The sequence below is a fragment of the Chionomys nivalis genome, chromosome 17 (genome assembly GCF_950005125.1).
Source record: "Chionomys nivalis chromosome 17, mChiNiv1.1, whole genome shotgun sequence".
NCBI lineage: Eukaryota > Metazoa > Chordata > Mammalia > Rodentia > Cricetidae > Chionomys > Chionomys nivalis.
In genome coordinates this window covers 30,083,315-30,098,958 of record NC_080102.1, presented here as the reverse complement: position 1 = coordinate 30,098,958, position 15,644 = coordinate 30,083,315, and the positions used below count along the sequence as shown (strand labels likewise).

The 15,644-nt window shown below is 44.6% G+C and overlaps 1 protein-coding gene across 1 annotated transcript in view; it reads left to right on the top strand.

Annotated features, from left to right (window-relative positions):
• The window catches only part of Col22a1 (collagen type XXII alpha 1 chain), a 212,628-nt gene that overhangs the window by 41,156 nt on the left and 155,828 nt on the right, over nt 1-15,644 (top strand). Inside the window, 1 exon segment of the mRNA XM_057791877.1 lies at nt 2,081-2,083. Within this exon segment, the coding sequence (XP_057647860.1) occupies nt 2,081-2,083 (3 nt within the window).

Sequence of the window (15,644 nt, the reverse complement as noted above, 5' to 3'; positions counted from 1 at the left end):
GCCCCTCACCCACCGGTTCTGTCTGTTAAAGGTTCTTTCATCCGGTGATGATCTGCCTGGACCACATCTGTCTTGTGGCAGGGACTGCTTTAGAGCTGGGGGCAAGAGAGAACAGAGCCTTGTCCCACAGAGATTTTGTTATGGCAGAGGAAATAGGTGCTGGAGAGCGGAAGAACACAGTAGACCTGCGGGGCAGGTCCTGTTGTGAGGATGAATGGTGAGGGGTGGGGCATGAGCCTGGCCAGCAAGAGGAAGATGGGAGCTAAGAGCAGCCTGCCTATGAACAGTGGGCCGAGGAGTCTCCTAGGCAATGGGACTCTGAGGGGTGAGTGCATGGGAAAGAATTTAGCATATGGAGAGACCCAGGTCAGTCCAGAAAAGGGAGCTGACGAGAGAGCCGGGTGGATGGTGGATGAACTGAGCCCAGGCAGCAGCCTGAATTTGTTGAATTGTATTGATTGCACGACATCCAATAATCTCAGCCAGAGCTCAAGGAAAGGTTTCTGCAGACCACTCTCTGGCTGCAAGAGCCTGGGGCCCAGAAAGCAGACAACTGTCAAGTTTGCAATCACTCTACACCTTGCTGCCATGTGAACAGGCTGGAGTGTGGCTAAATGTGTATGTGCGAGTGCACGTGTGCACGCGCGCGCACACACACACACGTATGCATACTTCACTATTATTCTCAAATATTGAAATCTTTGTTTTAAGTTTTTAAGGCTAGGTAGAAGGTATTAAAATTGAAATGGATAGTAGATATTTATCTCAAAAGTTCAGGTAAGCTGTAGTATGGAGATGCCCCCAAAGGATGAGAATAGGGACACACAGAGTTTTCCGTCTGGAAACTGTCTCATCATCTATGTACTAGGTTGCCTGCAGTGGTGGTGAACGGATAGGAGTGGGTGTGGCTGTGTGTATAGCTGGGGCTAAGGCCATGATCCCTGTACAGTGCAAGTGAGCGTGGGCCTCCCATGCAAGGGGACTTTCTCTAGATGGCATTTGGGTGCACAGACAATGGAGAGCCTCCTTGTGCAGCCCATCAAAGCAGCACAGGGTGGGAAAGATCCCAAGAGCAAGTGGACTGTCTCATACTGGGGATATTTCAGTTCTTTCCTCTTTCTTCTTTTTCCTTTGCAGTTTGACCTGCAGCGGATTGTGATCTACTGTGACTCGAGGCATGCGGAACTGGAGACTTGCTGTGACATCCCGTCGGGTCCGGTGAGCAAACATGCAGACTGGGCTGGAGACGTGTATTTCGTATGGGACTTGAGTGTTCAGGGTTTGGGAATTAGCAGTTGATCCCAGGCAGCACTGGACACCAGTGTATGTGGGGATTCTGGGTTCATGTTTTACTTTTAACCATTCACACAGAACATGAGTTTGGGGGAAATCATGTTAAACAGAGCTTCAGTCAAGGTAACCCAAAGCTTCTAGCTGTGACCCAACTTTGGGGAAGTGTGGAAGGCAGAGGTTGGAGGGTGCCCCGAGGTCACAATGAGCTGATGAATTCCGTGTTCATGGTAGGGGAAACTACAGTGCTTTGGGATAGGCACTCAGAACACTAATGGCCACAAGATGAGCCTTGGACCCACCAACTAGGCCTCTGAATGCAGGGTCTGCACCCCTTAGGCCTCATCACCCACTCCTTATATCCCATTTCCTCCATATTTCTCTCCCAAATCCTGCTTCTAAGATATGCTTGAAATGTGGGATGGGAATGGTACCTGTTTCCCAGGGCGGGCCAGGCTCAGGGACCCAGAAAGGCCTTCATTACTGTGCTCTTCTTAGCCCTCCTACAGTATGCAGGGGCTGGGGATCTGGAGACACCTTGATATAAGTATGGGTAGGAGAGGAGGAGAAGGAAGGAAAAGGGGGGCAAAGGAAGCTGAGATTTTTAGGGAGGGCAGGAAGAGGAGGGTCAGGCTATGGAGTGTGTAGGTAGGAGACAGTAAGATGGACGTCTCCCTAAGTGTTCTCGCTTACCCCATCTCAGAAGATGATAAAGGAAACACCCTTGTCTCCATCCTGCATGGTGAGCCATGCGACCAGGGTGGTTCAGTGGTTCTTCTAGGTTGCTAAGCTGGTCACTGTTTAGGGTGTGGCTGCCTAGCCTGTCCTCTTGAAGGCCTCAGGAGAGCAGAGCCCTGTTGTTAGATGTGTTCTGTCTACTTGTGTGCCCTTGGATGCTTTTTGGTTTCCTTTCCTTGCCCCGTTCTTTCAGTTCCAGACCTCATGCTCCTCACCAGGGGACGGCAGATTCTGACCCCTTGACCCTTCCTTTCAGTGTCAGGTGACCGTGGTGACAGAGCCTCCGCCTGCACCTCCACAGCTGCCCACACCTGGTAGCGAACAGATCGGGTTCCTGAAGACCATCAACTGCTCATGCCCTGCCGGAGAAAAGGTAATCCACCCTGCTTTCACCGTCCTCCCTCAGCCCCCTGCAGCATCAGAACTGAGTGTGGCAGGCCAGGCTGGTTGGCAGGACCCCTCTGATAGTGAGCTGAAGTTGACAGCTTCCCATCACACCTGGCCTACCGGACCAGGGTGGCCCCAGGCTCACAGTGGCTTTCAGACCACCATCGTGTTCCTTGGAATGTTTGTTTCTTTACTTTTGTGCATGATGGAAGGGAGGTTCTCAGACTTCGGTCTAATTAATGTTTTTCTGCAGCTAATAATGCGTTATGGGGTCTCCCTGGCTGTTATTTACGCCCTCACCCTTCTTGCTGTTTCCTCTGGTTAACCACACACACTAATCTGAATATATATCATTACGTGTGTGGGGTGTGTGTGGGTGTGGATGTATATTTATGAATAAAGGTTTGGCTATCATTTTAAGTTTTACAAAGTGCTTCATGCTTGTGAACATCTATACCTATATCCACTGGGCACATTAAGTTCTTAGTTTGTACCCAAGACTTTCATTTATTTGTTTATAAATTTCTATAGGTCAGTGGTGGTCTTACACACACACACACACACAACACACAAAACACTTACTATTATGAGTAGTAGGAACAAGATTGTCAAGGTGCAGAACTCTCTGGAGACAGTCTCTGTGGGACCCTCTGGGCTGGTACCCCCAGGGCCTTAGTCTACCACAACAGTTGTCCTCACCCACGTGGTGCTAGCCACACACGAGGACTGTGAGGCTCTGCCCAGTACTAGGTAGCTGGATCAGTCACTTTGAATGTAACATCTGGCCAATAGACTCTTCCCTTTCCTTTCCCCTCGTTGTTGTTTTTCACACCTCCCATCTCTTGTTCTATGCAGAGAGCCAGGCTCTTGGGAAGACATGGATAAAGTAAGGAGCTCCTTGCCATGTCAGCTTGCCAACGACTAGTTATCCCTTGAGCTTTTGTCAGGCTGTAGGCGACATTCGGATACCCCATGACCAGTGTCTAGGTTGGGGAAGAAGCAGGCAGCGGAAAGATGGGATCAGCACACTCAGTCTGGGCAGCTGGTCTTCCATCTGCAGGCTCAGGCTCAGGCTGCCTCAGCCCATGAACAGATCTCTTCCACATGCCAGGGAAGCCCCAGAGAGGCAGCTGTCTAAACCCACATCCTCCTGAGTCTCACTTGCAGTTAGAGCTCCAGTGGGAAAGGGTGTGGAGAGGTTTTTCTCTCCTGCCACTGTGTCCAGACAAGAGGTGCAACCCAAGCCCACCCTCCCAAGGTCATTGCTTCCCCTTGGATCCAGGTCTGTGTCTGAGTGGGTCCCATGCTTGTGTGGTCACTGCTGGGAATCTCAAGAGGCATCAACTTCCTTTGCCACTCATTTTCCCACTGTCTAACTCACCAGTGCTTGGCTCTCCACTGACCTCCTTGGCATGGTTTAAGGACACCTCCTCAGTACATCCATCCCCGCGTGACCCCTGCCACATCCCCAGTGCTTCTAGTCTCATGTCTCAGTATCTCTCCCTGATAGTCCCCAGGAAAATAAAAACTGTTTTTTTTTTTTTTTTGCAGGGACACTTATCTCATCTTTGGCCATTTGAGGATATAGCACCTTTTGCATGAAACATCTTTTCCGTTTCTTGAGTAGCTTTCCCTGACTGACACCTGCTCATCTTCAAAAGCATGAGCAGTGAAACTTTGCTGAGAAAGTTGGTCTTGTGATTTTCCCTCCAGGCTTCCTTTTTCCCCATATTATTTCCATTTGATAACTGTCCAGAACCTTCTTTGGTAGCAGGTTTCTTCCTTTAGGCCACCAACTAGACATGCAGACTTTTTAAAAGAATGCTCACGTTTAGCTTAGCTCTTATTTTAATCTGTTTCTCTTTTTTCCTTCCTCCCAACCTCCCTCCCTTCCTTCCTTTCTTACTTTCCTACTTCCCATGCCTGGCTAGCTGGTGGCAGCCTGGCTTCTGACCTCGGGCATGTCCCTCCTTTTCTCCCTTATTTTCATCTCCCCCTTCTCTCTCCTGAGCTAGATCTCTCCTCCTATTTATTCTCTCTGCCTGCCAGCCCTGCCTATCCCTCTCCTGCCTTGTTATTGGCCATTCAGCTTTTTATTAGAACAACAATCAGGTGCTTTAGACAGGCAAGGTGAAACAAATGCTATGTATCTTCACATAATAAAACAAGTGCAACACTACTTAACTTGAAGCACATCTTGACATCATTAACAAAGGCATCAGAAACAAATGTAACATACCTCCACATAGTTAAGGTAACATTCTGCAACATAAACAAATGTAATACATCTTTGCCTAGTTAAAATAATATTCCACAACATTCTTTTCTAAGAAAAGTCCCTTTTCTCTCCCCAGGCTTCAGTATACTATAGCCATGACCACACCGGACTGATAACATTTCCTTGTTTTTCCTTGAGCACAATCCTAAGTTCCAGTTGACAGAGATTGAATAGTGTCTGTGTTTGGGGGCTGCTTCACCTTTGGATACATATGCAACTATTAGATAATGGTCGAATTGATAGATAAATAGAGTGTGCAAAGGTGGATGGATAGGAAGATGGACAGAAGGGGCTGAGGGAGAAAGGCACGCATCCTCTCATTCTCTCCCGATTGAGCTTCTCAAAGTCTGTGCAGTCTCCACCTCTTACTCTGTGTGACATCACCTGATAACCTATGTTTTTTTTTTTTCAAGTCGTTCGTCCTAGATTTTGGCCATAGACAATAAACACCCGTTATGTCCTTCACACCGTTTTGTACACTGAGATTTTAAGACCAGCAGGATATGGCCCTTGCAAGTCTTAGTGTGGTTAGGGAGAGAAAACTCTGGGACCTGGATCATCCTAGGGAGCTACCTTCACAGGAGCAGGTGGACGGACAAGAAGACTTACTCACTCTGCATGGAAGACAGGCCACGTGCAGGAGCTACCTGCCCACCTGTGAAGCTGGTGTGGCCCCCTGCCTCCTGCATCTTTGTGTCTATTAAAAACTCAGCATGAGACCCAGGAAATCACAATCTTCTTCAAAAGGCAGAGCTCTGGCTACATGTGTTTTGTTTCCAGCTGTTCAAGTCTTTTTCAGTTAATAAGTGATATCAACCCTCCTTTGGGGTCCGCATTTACATCTCTGTTATCAGTCATAGTGATGGAAGCGAACAATGTCCAAGACATTCTGAAGGACACTATGGAGCTTCTGCGTGCACATGCTGAGGACATCTGTGATTGCTCTGAAGTAAATGGGCACCCAGGAATAGAGTTATACCAGTTAGTCTTTCTTGTCACTTTGGAAAAGAAACCTCAATTGAGGAACAGCCTCTGTCAGATGGGTCTTTGGGCATGTGGGTGGGGTAATGTCTTGATTGATGATTGAGGTTGATTTATGGCGGGCCTAGCTCTCTACATTATCCCTAGGTAGTTGTATCTGGCCTGTATAACAAAGCAAACTAAAGGGCTGGAGAGGTGGCTAAGTGGGTAAGAGCACTGACTGATCTTCCAAAAAACCAGGGTTTGATTCTCAGCATCCTTATGGTGGCTTGCATCCATCTGTAGCTCCAGTTCCAGGGTGGCTGATGCCCCCTTCTGGTTTCTATCAGTACGAGGTACACACATGGTACATAGGCAAAAAAAAAAATCATGAAAAAAATACATATTTTAAAGAACGCAGGCTGAGTAAGCCGGATGGAGCAAGCTGCATCTCTTCATAGTCTCTTCTTCAGTAATTACCTTCAGGTTTCTGACTTGGGTTCTTGCCTTGACTTTCCACATTGATAGACTGTGACCTGGAAGTGGAATATGAAATAAACATTTTCCTCACCAAGTTGTATTATATCAGAGTGTTTATTACAGCAACAGAGACACAGACTAGAACAAGAGTGAAAATATTATTATTGATGGGATTAGGTAGAAATGGGCCAGTAGTATGGTGATATCTTTATTTATAGCATAAGAATTATGTGTTTGTTCTCAGCTTGGCAATATTAGAGGTGCCCACAGCATACAGAGCATGTGTGAACACACTAACAAGATCTTTCACACATTTTAAAATCTGAATGCAGCCGTGTATCTAGAAATTGCCTTAGGCATGTCGTGCTTTGTGTTTTAGTAAATAATCATTACACAAATTGATAGTAGCAGGCATCATAATTTTCTTTCTAAATAAGGTACACATTCTGAGAAAATAATAGCCCATAAAATGACTTTGTTTATGCTCATTTATGTTGTCTATTGATCAATTATATCATTTATCTATAAGGTACAAACTGATGCTCTAATGTGCCTCTTAGATACATAATTTTGGGTCAAGCTAAAGAGAACATCAGTCACCTCACAGACCTATAGTTTATCTCCATCTAAGTGAAATTTGACTCCTCTGACCAGTGTCTTCTCCATTCTCTGACTTCTCAGCCTGGAACCCTTGTTCTTCTCTCTGATCTCTATGTGTGGCATCTTTGGCTCCCATGTATGAATGAGAACATAGACTACTCCCTTCCTGTTCCCCGGTGTGTTTACAGCTTTGATCCTTCAGTGGCTGCACTGGGAAGTCGTGGTGAAAGTTGTCCATGCATGTTTGCAATTGGGGAATGGATTCTCAGCTGAAGTCAACAGTTCTGCTCAACTCTCTGACCCTCTGGCTTAGCATATGACTAGATTTTGAGCCCAGTAGTAGGCAATTAGCCCATAGGAGAGATGAGGAGAATTAATATATCACCTTTATTGTTTCTTCTTGTCTTTCTTCCTGCAGGGTGAACGGGGCTTTGCTGGCCCTGTGGGACTCCCTGGTCAGAAGGTCAGTACCTACATGGTATAGTGTCCTTTGCTTTAACTTCTATGGAAGCATGTCAGGGGTGTGTTATATCACTGTCCCACAAGCTCAGAGATGCCTTGGAGAGAGTTAAGATGCTACAGTAAGAACAAGTGGCATGAGATTCAAGCTATGAGACCCTGACCTTTCCAGACCTGCACCTCTTAGCCTAAAAGTTTACTGAAAGAAGGGCAGGGTTGCCCAGGCTCAGGTTCATAGCCCATGTGCTCCAACAGGCTCTACTCTCCAGAGGCAAATAATCCTGCATCAGTCCTTGCAACTTGATTGTTTCAAGAAGCATTTAGGACTTGGGCTTTAGGAGTTACTTAAGTTGTATAAATTGTATGCATTTCTTGTGCACAAAATTTGCAAACTCGGTAGTTGCGCGAAGTCAGGTGCTCGCGCAGAGTACTCCGCCTTTGGTCACAAGCAGCTTCCTCCCCTCCCACATTCTCCAGCATGCTACCTTCTCCATCACTGCTTCGATCTTTGAACACTGATGGCTAGAGGTACCAACTATATGGCAGCGTGGGAAGTCTTTACTTTTGCACAACTAATACCTTGTCTGGGGCTGAGGGTGATGGTAGAGAAAGAGGCCGTTGCATGTCTTCACTTTTATTGCTTCTGTCTTCTTCTGGGTGAAGAGCTCTATCATCACATCTGAGCACTACAGTCCTCCCCATACCACCCCCCTCCTTCCCAACCTTGGCCTTTCTGTCTCTCATTCTCACTCTCTTCTGTCTGTTTTCCATGTCACGGTATTAGTACACACCTTCTCAGCACCAGGTTGACATCATGATAAAGGTTTGTTCCATCATTCACTCAAAGACTCTGTACTCAAATGCCCAGGTCTGGCAGGGCCCAGGGATTTGTGAACAAATTCAATGAATGTGAGGGAGTGTGACTTAGGCGCTTCTTTACCTTTCAAGCTGGGGCAGGCGACATCATGATACAGTCACCCAGGATGGCATCAGTTCTGGGGAAGTAGGGCAAGGTTGGCTGTGGTCAGCCTGTGAGTACAGAATCTGGGAGAGCGGTTGGGAGGATCTGACCTGACGTTCATTTTGCTTCTAACCCTTCAGGGTGAATCAGGACCCATTGGACTGATGGGTGCTCCAGGACCCAAGGGAGAAAAAGGAGATACTGTAAGTAAGATGCTACTTTTCTACTTTGAGAGAGCATGTGGCTGGTATGTGAGGCCCAGGGCTCCCCCAAGCACCCCGGTCTGGTCACATTGGTTAGCAGGTGTGGGCCAAAGGCTTGGTAAGTACAGGCGCTGAGTGCATCCAAGCCATGGGAGAAAGCACCTCTCTTTTTCACCAGGAAGAGCTACATTCTGGATATGGCCATAGTATTCTTTAGCCTTGTACTTCATTCTTTTCATCCCCAGAATTCTGCTCTGCCAAAGTGGTACCCCTGTGAAGCCTGAAACTGGCCATTTCATAGTGGCTCCTTCACTCTGGCCATCTCACATGTTTGTTTTAATGTATATAAATCAGTCTTGTCAATAATTGCATTATTAACAAGTATATTAAATAGACCACCTAAAAAGCAGATTTTCAGACAAGGTGTAGATATGTCTGATTACAACCCTGTCTAGGGGAGCTTCAAGAATACAAGTAGGGGACTGTGAGTGTGGTTCAATAGTAGAACTCTTGTCTAGCAGACACAAGGCCCTGAGTCCTATCCCCAACAAGTGTGCATGCATGTACACTCACACACAGAGGGACACACATGCACAAATATCACACATATACTGACACACATGAACAAATACACATAATGAGGAAGGAGTTTTGAATATGCACGTTTTGAAATTAGAAAACAAAAATGGGAACGATCATACGATTATCAGACACAATGGACTTTAGGATAGAACAGTTCATAAAAAGAGAGACTTTAGTCAGTTCTTTAAGGTTTCTCCAAGATACACAACAATTAACATGATAACCAACAACAGAGCCTCACAAGGCGGGACATACAACTGATGGATTTCAAAGGAAAGATCAGCAACTTCACAGCAATGACTGCAGCCTTGCATACTTCACTCCCAGGGAAAGCTAAAAGAACCCCAATGTAGCAAAATGGGAGTCATCCCACATTGCTGCTGAGGAAATGTGCAGCTTCTGGGCGAGCAGTCTTGTATTTCTCCAAAGCCTACAAGGGGAGAGACACAAGCATGTGTGTAGGAAGAAGGCTGCTTGCTTGTTTCCTGGTTTCCCAGACTCCCGAAATAATCACACAGAAACTGTATTAATTAAATCACTGCTTGGCCCATTAGTTCTAGCTTCTTATTGGCTGACTCTTATATATTAATTTAACCCATTTCTATTAATCTGGTTATCACCACGAGGCTGTGGCTTACTCGGAAAAGTTCTGTTGTCTATCTCCATGGGGCTACATGGCTTCTCGACGACTCCACCTTTCTTTCTCCCAGCATTCAGTTTAGTTTTCCTTGCCTACCTAAATTCTGCCCTGCTATAGGTCCAAAGCAGTTTCTTTAATCATTGATGATAATCACAGCATACAGAGGGAAATCACACATCATATATTCAAACAAAAACATGCACACACATCAGAGTGCTAGTCTCTTAGTAATAAAGTAGCAGCTACCCACTGGCCATTATTTAAAGGGTGAGTAAATAAAGTGTCCTGGGTTTCTGCATTCTCATTGTTCTATAACAAAGAAAGTTATGCTGTGGGGTACAACATGGATGAAGCTTTAGAAGACTTTGCTGAATGAGAGGAGGTAGTCATGAAGGGGAACATTATTATACCTTATATAACATAAGAAATATTATAGAATGTAATAGAAATACAATAGAATTCATTTCTATTCTAGAATAGAATAGAAAACAGATTAATGTTTGTCTAGGGCTGGGGATGGGAAATGGGGAGCAGCTGCTAGTGGGCTGGGCCTTTTTGCAAATAGTGAAAATGTTCTTAAATGGATTGTGATCGTTGTTGTATAACTTTAAGAAAATTAAAATTACTAATTAGATACTTAAAATAGGTGAATTATATATTATGAGAATTATATCCTAATAAGGCTCTTATGGAAACAATAGTATCTATAATGTTACATTATTAGAAAATTAAATGAGAAGACACTCATAAAGAATCCGTATTCAGTGAGTAACAGTTCCACCTCTTTCAGAGGTGCCCAGGCATAGTTCATGAGATAGTATCCAATTGCTTGACTCTTGGGGTGATGCCACACTACACAGATGCCCCCTCAGTAGACCTGTGTCTTCTGATTTCCTTCTCTAGGGGAGAGGACCCTTCATCCAAGGAGAAAAAGGTGAGAAGGTAAGCCTCCATTTATTGGTTTCCTCCAGAGTTCAGGGCGGATCTGTGGGAGGTGTGTATAGCTATGTCACCTTCTGTGGATTTGAGTCGGGCAGAATGCCTTTGGCTGCAGGTCTAGCTTCTGGGTGTCTCCTGAATTGGATGGCAGGAGCAAATGCAGACACAGCAGGAAAGGATAGCAGGTGGAGACAGATAATGGAGGTTGAGAGAGGAGGGAAGCAGGGACTGAATGTCTCCTGGAGAACAGGCCACCGGAGCAGTGCTTGAGAAGAAGTAGAGGCGTGGGCAGGACACCCTAGTGAAGTGAGGAGCAGGAGGAGGGCTTGCTTTAGATGGAGATGGCTTACTGTGCTCAGGGTAAAGTGTGACTCGTGATACTCAGCAGAATGGAGATGGAGCCAGAGACACTACCTGAGGACCACCAGGTAGGACATCAGATATCAAAGCCTGTTTAGGTTTCATGTATTGTGATAGGGAACCAGTGAAAGGTCTCTGTTTGGTTAGGAGGCTGAGGATGCTCAATCCAGCAAGAAGAAGATAGATCTGAGAGGGGATCACCAGCAATAGTATTAGAAGTTGGGTATTTGAAATGTGATGAAGTTGTAAGATTAGAAACTTTAGGAGTGGAATAAGTGTCCTTATGAGAGGGCTCCACTCTTCTGTCATATACATGCCTAACAAGAAACTCCTCCAGGAACCAGTGGGTGAGCCTCATCAGACAGGGAATCCACATGTTTCTTGGCCTTGGACCTGCAGCATGCAAGACTGTTGAAAGGGTTTACTGTTGTTTCTAAGTTCTCCATCTGGGTGGAGACAAGGAGTGTCTAGGAAGGGAGAATCGTAGGATGTAACAAGGAACAATGGTTATGCCTTTAATTTGCTGTTTCTTTCTGTAAGCGGAATGTGTTGTTAGCTATGACAGTTATGCAGGTCCACTGACCAGTGCTGATGGTTCTATCTAGAGTGCAGATTGGACTTTGTCTGATGACATGGTAGCTTGTGATGGTCAAACTCATGACATCAGCCCTTGATTAGCCTTTTAACACAATCCAGTTTTTAGTTTTCAAACATTCTGAAGAAGGCTGGATTGCATTCAAGATCATCGAGCAAGTCAGTGACTGTATTGAGGCTGAGTGTCTCTGATACATGCACGGTTGGTCATTCTGTCCTTTTCTGAAAGAAATGGCGGTATCTAGGATTTCTTGACCCTCAAAACTGTTCTGTACGTAAATCAGCTTGTTTTATATAACGATTTCATTGTAGAGCTTTTGAGTAGGAAGATACAAATGACGTTTGTGTTTATGCACATGCTATTTTGTTTGAACCTTTGCTCATCAGTGTCATTCGTTCCTTGCTCCTTGCTCCTTGTTTGTGCTTCCGTGTTAATGTGAATTATGTGGTTATAGAATTGGGGGACTATATCTAAGTTTCTCCTGCCTTGACAAAAATGAATGGATTTAGGGGGAAGTTAGTTTCTTTGGTTGTCTGCCTTCACATATCCTTGGAGGCTGAGGGCAAATACTGAAATCCCCAAAGCTGCTCTAGGAACTGTCTGTGGTGCTGAATGGCACCTAGGAAGAGATTTGGTTTTTCAAGAGTCTTAGAGCCCAGAACTGAAATGGAGGAGGGAAAGTCGTCAATTTTCCCTCTCCTTTCATCTAACACACAGATGCTTGATAAATCTCAAGGCCAAGCACTTCAAAGGAGAGGTTGAGACCCTAAATGGGCGAGGTTAATGTTGGATTGCTGGACTGTATCAGGCAAGGCTAAGTGGGAGACATCTAGACACTGGTTTACTGGGTCCAGACCTTAGCTCAGCCACTTAGCAGCTGCTTGGCAAAGGACCATGACTTCATCATGACTTCAGCTCTGTAACCCTGGCTTTTCTCCACTGTGACCTGACAAATATAATAATACTAGAACCATATGGGTTTTTGCAAGGATTAAATGAACTAATAACTAAAATAAATGACTTACATTTGTGAAAAGAACTTATGCATTATGTATAATTACTCTTATACCAGCAGTATTCTGTTTTTAATACCAAATGACATCTTTTACACCCTCATCACAAATAATTTCTTATCCCCAGGGGTTGGCAGCTGCAGAATGTCAGAACTCTGCTGTGTTCTTCCCCCAAGGAGGAGTTCTGCAGCATCCAAGACAATAGGCATCTGAGGGAGTATTCACTGACAGTATCTCCCAGGTGCCAGTGTAGAGGTCCAATCCTTACTCCAGTTCACCTAAAATAATTCACATGACATCTAAGAGTAAATAGCAGCAGCAAGAGTTTACAAGCACTACCTCTCAGTAGTCTGGCACTGCTGTTTCGTTTAACTTTTGAGCTGGACATTCTTGTCCTCATCTTACAGTAGATCTGGGATCTGCTGGCTTTATTAATGTATGTGGTCATGGTTGGATTTGATATCAGGTTGCCTGACTCTATAGTCTGAATTTGTCTGTGCTGAGAAGTGGTTCCCGGAGTGTATCATTCATTAAGACTGCCATGGATGAGGGAACATGGCTGCCTAAAAAGGTTCCAGGCAGTGCTGCTAGTAACCGGCCCAGGATCCTCTCACTTTGAGGGTCACTGTCTAGAACATTCCTAATACTTTCTTCGGAGGGTCAGCTTGACATGCCTGCTGCCAAATAGATGAAGAATCACATTGGTACAGTTTCTCCAGCTGAGGACACTTAGAAATGAGCCATGGCATCATCTCTTCAGACGAGCAAGAGACATCTGCAGTCCAGTAATTACATCTGGCTAATAAAGTATGGAAAATCCCCCCAAGGCTCTGGATACTGGCAAGGGGGCGTCAGTGGATGAGTAATGTCCTGCTAGATGTTGTCTTTTGTGGCACTGCCAATGGAATCCTGGAGACAGTCACATGGGTCAGAGGAGTCAGAGTCTGAACTTGGAATCGGAACTACAATTTTGAGTCAGAATTCCAGGCATGGAATGTACCCCTCCCAGCGGCCTTGGTTGTCTTCTTTTAATGGACATATGCGATGTATCTATTTGAAATTTTTCTAACAGACCAAGTGATGATTTCCCTTTCATAACTGAAATGTGCAGGCTTAGAAAGCCACTCAAAATGACAGCAGCACCATGCTTGGTTTGAAGTTTCCTGTCTTGAAAGCATTTCCTGGCCACCCTTGGGCTAGAAGCAGTGTTCCTCCATGTATCATGCCATCTGCGGTCGATGAGGTCAAGACACAGGAGGAAATATATCTTAGCTTAATACTGATGCTACCAACAGAGACCAGGGATGGGGTAAATTTTAATTTACTCCTTGAAAATTTTATGCGTGTATATCGTGTATGTAGATCATATCCACTCCTCCTAGAAACTATCACATCTCCTTCCCACGCTCATTCATTCATTCATTTCATTTCATTTTAACCCATAGAGTCCAGTTAGTGCTACCCATATGTAGTTAGCGCTGTCCATATGCACGTAGATGTGGCATCATCCACTGGGGCATAGGGAACCTTACCAATGGCTGCACTTCAGAAAAAGGTGATTCTCCCTTTCACAGCGTCTTTCAACCTTAAGTAGATAATTTTATATAGCGGAAATAAATTGGTCACTGTTAAAGACTAGGAAGTCTGAGATGGCAATGCCTGCTGTCTGTGTCAACCAAAGGATGGGTGCTTTATAAATGGCAGCTTTTGTCTCTGTCCTGACATGGCAGAAAAGATCAACAAACTCCCATGAGCCTCTTTTGTGAGGCTACTAATCCCATTTCCCAAGGGTCCTGACTCTGGATAATACTGCATGGGGATTAGGTTTCAGGACACAGATATTCAGACTTTAGGAGGAAATAAATGTGTTTCTCTGCTATCAACCACGAAGAGTACATGGAAGTTCAGACCTCTCTCTTCCTTTCTTTTCCTACTTGCCTTCTCTGGCTTATCTTTTGACACTTCATTGTGGATATTCAGCAAATTCCCTTTGAACATCTTCCCATGCTGACCTTACCAATTTCAGGGTGGCTATCTACTCTTTACTGGCTAACTTTGTGGTTGTGGAGGGTATAATTTTTTTTTTTTTAATTTTTGCATCAGGGTTTCATTGTATCGCCCAGTCTAACTCTCTCAGTCCTCTTGCCTTCCCATTCTTAAGAGTGTCAGCTTGTTAAATGTGGGGGAAGGGCATATTGTTATTGTTAGTTTTTAACAGGGTAGATAGATAGATAGGTGATAGATAAATGAATGGGTGATAGATAGGTGATGGATAGATAGGTGATAGATGAATGGGAGATAGATAGATAGATAGATAGATAGATAGATAGATAGATAGATAGATGATAGGTGATAGATGGATGGGAGATAGATAAATAGATAGATGATGGGAGATAGATAGATAGATAGATAGATAGATAGATAGATAGATGGATGATAGGTGATAGATGGATGGGTGATAGATAGATAGATGATAGATAGATAGATAGATAGATAGATAGATAGATAGATGATAGGTGATAGATGGATGGGAGATAGATAGATAGATAGATAGATAGATAGATAGATAGATGATAGATGATAGATAGATGATAGATGATAGAAGATAGATAGATAGATAGATGATAGGTGATAGATGGATGGGAGATAGATAGATAGATAGATAGATCGATCGATCGATCTTGTGATGCTGGTGATCAGGCCCAAGCACTTTCACATGTCAGGCAAGTGCTTTACCGCTGTCTATACCCCAACTTCTATAATATTTTGTATTATATAAGATATGTGCATACTCATTTCATTTTCACATCTGAAAGCAGCATCAAATGCATCTTACAAATAATGAAACTGGAGCTGAGAGACGTTCAGTGGGATAGAACCAAGCTGCTGCAGATTGTGACTCTCTCTTCTCAAAGACCCTCACGGTAGCTAGAGGTGAATCTGGGGAACATTTCGGAGGCATACTGTGGTGGGAAGGCAGTAAGTATTCTGTGGTGTCAGATTAGGGGGCCCTAGAACATTTAAGATGTATTTGGGCCAGTTTGACTCTCCATATAATGGAGAATTTGGATGTTATGACAATCTCAGGGTGGAAACTGCTCACGCTAGGTCAGTTTTCTGACTTGGTTATCTGAATGATACAAACATAATACAACCTTG